The 3,282-nt window shown below is 52.1% G+C and overlaps 1 protein-coding gene across 1 annotated transcript; it reads right to left on the reverse strand.

Annotated features, from left to right (window-relative positions):
- Window positions 1-720: 720 nt before the first annotated feature.
- Window positions 721-1,686, reverse strand: LOC309603926 (olfactory receptor 14C36-like; the record flags this gene model as incomplete). Its single annotated transcript, XM_082338804.1, has 1 exon — window positions 721-1,686. One exon carries the CDS (start codon window positions 1,684-1,686, stop codon window positions 721-723), a length of 966 nt encoding a protein of 321 aa, XP_082194930.1.
- Window positions 1,687-3,282: the final 1,596 nt, after the last annotated feature.

Genomic DNA, 3,282 nt, shown 5'->3' on the forward strand with positions numbered 1-3,282 from the left:
CCTGCTCTGCTGGTCCTTCCTATCTCCCCCAGGAGGCCTGGCTGTGCAAGGACACTGCCACATGCTCCCACCCTGAATACTCAGTTTAGCTGTGTTTTCCTCTTGAGGGCACTTTCTTGGGCTTGTTCTTGAGAGAAAAAGTAGAAGACCTAAGATTTCAGGCACTGCCATCAGGAGATCCCCTTGTATGATGGAAACTCTGTTCTGGAGGTCAGCTCTGTCACAGAAGTGCCCATTGCCTGTCCCTGCCTGCAGTCACAGGACTGCCACACAAAAGGACTCTGACCAAGCTGCCAGAGCAATCCTTCCTTACACCAAGAGAGGGGCTCAGAAAGAGAGTGTGGAATTTAAAAGAGAGCAGCTCTGGAAAGACCAAGCGCTGGTGCTGCCTGGCCGTGCTGCTGTGCTGAGACTCTTTCCCCCTCCACATCACCACACAGACAGTGCCGTGCAGCACCACAGAAAGTCTCAGAAAAAGGAAAGTCTCAGACAAGAAAGTCGCTGCAGGGTCCTTCATTTTTTAAATGCACAGAGAACATGGTTCTCATTTCAAGGCTCTGGGAAACACTAGAAAGGTAGATATAATGAATTAGACACTATTAGTATGAAAACTGACATTTCTTTGTGCACAACATTATCACAAGTAAAACTGAATAAAAAAAAAAAAAATACCACAACCACCAAACTTCCAGAAGAAAGGCTGAGCTGTAATGAGATACGTTATAAGTGGTATGCATCAGAAAATGGACAGTTTATTGCTTCAGAAAAACACCCAGTCATCATTTTCCACACTGCATCTTTGAGCTCCTGGTTCCTCATGCTGTAGATGAGGGGGTTCACAGCTGGAGACACCACCGAGTACAGAACTGCCACCACAAAGTCCAGTGATGGGGAGGAGATGGAGGGGGGCTTCAGGTAGGCAAACATGGCAGTGCTGATAAACAGGGAGACCACGGCCAGGTGAGGGAGGCACGTGGAAAAGGCTTTGTGGCGTCCCTGCTGTGAGGGGATCCTCAGCACAGCTCTGAAGATCTGCACATAGGACAGCACAATGAAAACAAAACACCCACAGTGCACAAAGACACTAACCACAAGAAGCCCAACCTCCCTGAGGTAGGCATCTGAGCAGGAGAGCTTGAGGATGTGGGGGATTTCACAGAAGAACTGGTCCACAGCATTGCCTTGGCAGAGGGGGAGTGAAAATGTATTGGCAGTGTGCAGGAGAGCATAGAGGAACCCAGTGCCCCAGGCAGCTGCTGCCATGTGGACACAAGCTCTGCTGCCCAGGAGGGTCCCGTAGTGCAGGGGTTTGCAGATGGCCACGTAGCGGTCATAGGCCATGATGGTGAGGAGACAATACTCTGCTGAAATAAAAAAGATAAACAGAAAGACTTGGACAGCACATCCTGTGTAGGAGATGGCCCTGGTGTCCCACAGGGAATTGGCCATGGCTTTGGGGACAGTGGTGGAGATGGATCCCAGGTCAAGAACAGAAATGTTGAGGAGGAAGAAGTACATGGGGGTGTGGAGGCGGTGGTTGCAGGCTATGACTGTGATGATGAGGCCATTGCCCAGGAGGGCAGCCAGGTAGATGCCCAGGAAGAGCCAGAAGTGCAAGAGCTGCAGCTCCCGTGTGCCTGCTAATGCCAGGAGAAGGAAGTGGGTGATGGAGCTGGCGTTGGACATTTGTTACCTCTGGGCATGGGGCACTGTCCAAGGAGGAAAAGGCAGCGACAAGTTAGGATAAACTTCTCTGAGCAAATTCAAAGCCATTTCCCCTGGACCCTCTCCCTGGCACACACGCTCACCCTTTTCCTTTTCAAGAAGACCTTCCTTCAGCTCTGTGGCTGGAGCTCAGGTTGGCGCTGGCTGAGTGTGCCATGAGGAGCAGGGGCTCTTCCCGCTGGCTGCCGAGGAGTCAGCCCTGCTCTATAGCAGAGATCATGAGAACGGTGGGTGCAGGGTCCAGTGCTGGTGTTTGACTTTGTCAAATGAAACTGCTCCCAGCACAGAAGGGCCTGTCAGCATCTGCACTCCCAGTGCTAAGGAACGGGGATGGCAGAAGGCAGTTGGAGAGGTTAGTTTTACAGCTTCCCTCCATCTCCAATGGGGAGTGTGTTTGGATGTCAGAAACCCTCAGCATTTCTGTTGCTCTCAGGGCAGAGGGAGCCCTGCGAAGCAAGAGGAGTGCCTGTGGCTTAGTGCAGAGGGAGGGGAGCCGGTCTGTTTCTCCATCTATTTCCCAGCTGCCTTGTGCTTGCATCTAACTGAGATGGAGGGCGATCACACTCCCACTTTACCCTGAAAAGCCACCAGACACTGCTGAGAGCAGAGGGATCCACTTCAGACCACTAAATGTCTCACCATTTCTCAATTTCTCAGCACCCCACATTTAGCGTAGGACACACATGGCTCTTTTCACAAACCCATCAGCATTTTCTCTGTTGTAGCATCTCTGCAATTCTCCATGGGGCCTTCAGATAGCATAAAGGTGCTATAGGGCAGGTTTGCATTTGGAAGGCAGCTCACAGCTTGGAAGGACACCCCAAGGAGGTAGCCAGCTGTGCTAATGATGGCATCTGGTTAAGGAAGGGTCAGCTCATTCTCGAGCCTCACAGACTGCATTGCCCAGAGCGTCACAGGTTAGAGGAAAGCTGGGACACCTCATTGCCATAAACACACCTGAATGGGAGGACCCCCAAGATCAGTGCCTGACTCTGCAGCTGAAACTCCCATTCCCAGAGAGCCTGACATCAAGACCAAGAGCAGCTGAGGGAGGCAAGGAGAGAGACAGGGGGCACTCAGGAAAGCCTTTCGCTTACCCAGCACTGCACACCACCTCCCGGACAGTGACAGTGCAGGGCAGTCACCCTCAGGGCACAGCACACCCTGCAGCTGCTCTGTGTGCGCAGGTGTTAAAGAACAGGTCACGCAAACCCTGATGAACCTGGAAAGGTGATGCTGGTGTTATCTGTGGGCTGGTGGGGGTGAAGGCACTTTCTGAAGTTCCCAGTAAACCTCAGTGTGATGGCTTAGGAGTCTCAGCCCTTTCTCTAACGCACACAATTGTGTTTCCATTCCCACTAAGCCGAGCCAGAGAAAAGTGGAAGCACAAATTGAGGAAAGCACAGACTGAAGCAGGAGAGCCCTACCCTGAATGGACTCATGAAAAGTCCCCTCGGAAATGACTTGGGCACGAGCTCAATCTGTGAGCTGCAATGTCCCATGTAGCACCCTCCCAGCATCATAAGGATCCTACACTGCCCTGCCAGTGGTCCCTCC

Source organism: Platalea leucorodia (genome assembly GCF_965183815.1).
Source record: "Platalea leucorodia genome assembly, contig: HAP1_HAP1_SCAFFOLD_259, whole genome shotgun sequence".
Lineage (NCBI taxonomy): Eukaryota > Metazoa > Chordata > Aves > Pelecaniformes > Threskiornithidae > Platalea > Platalea leucorodia.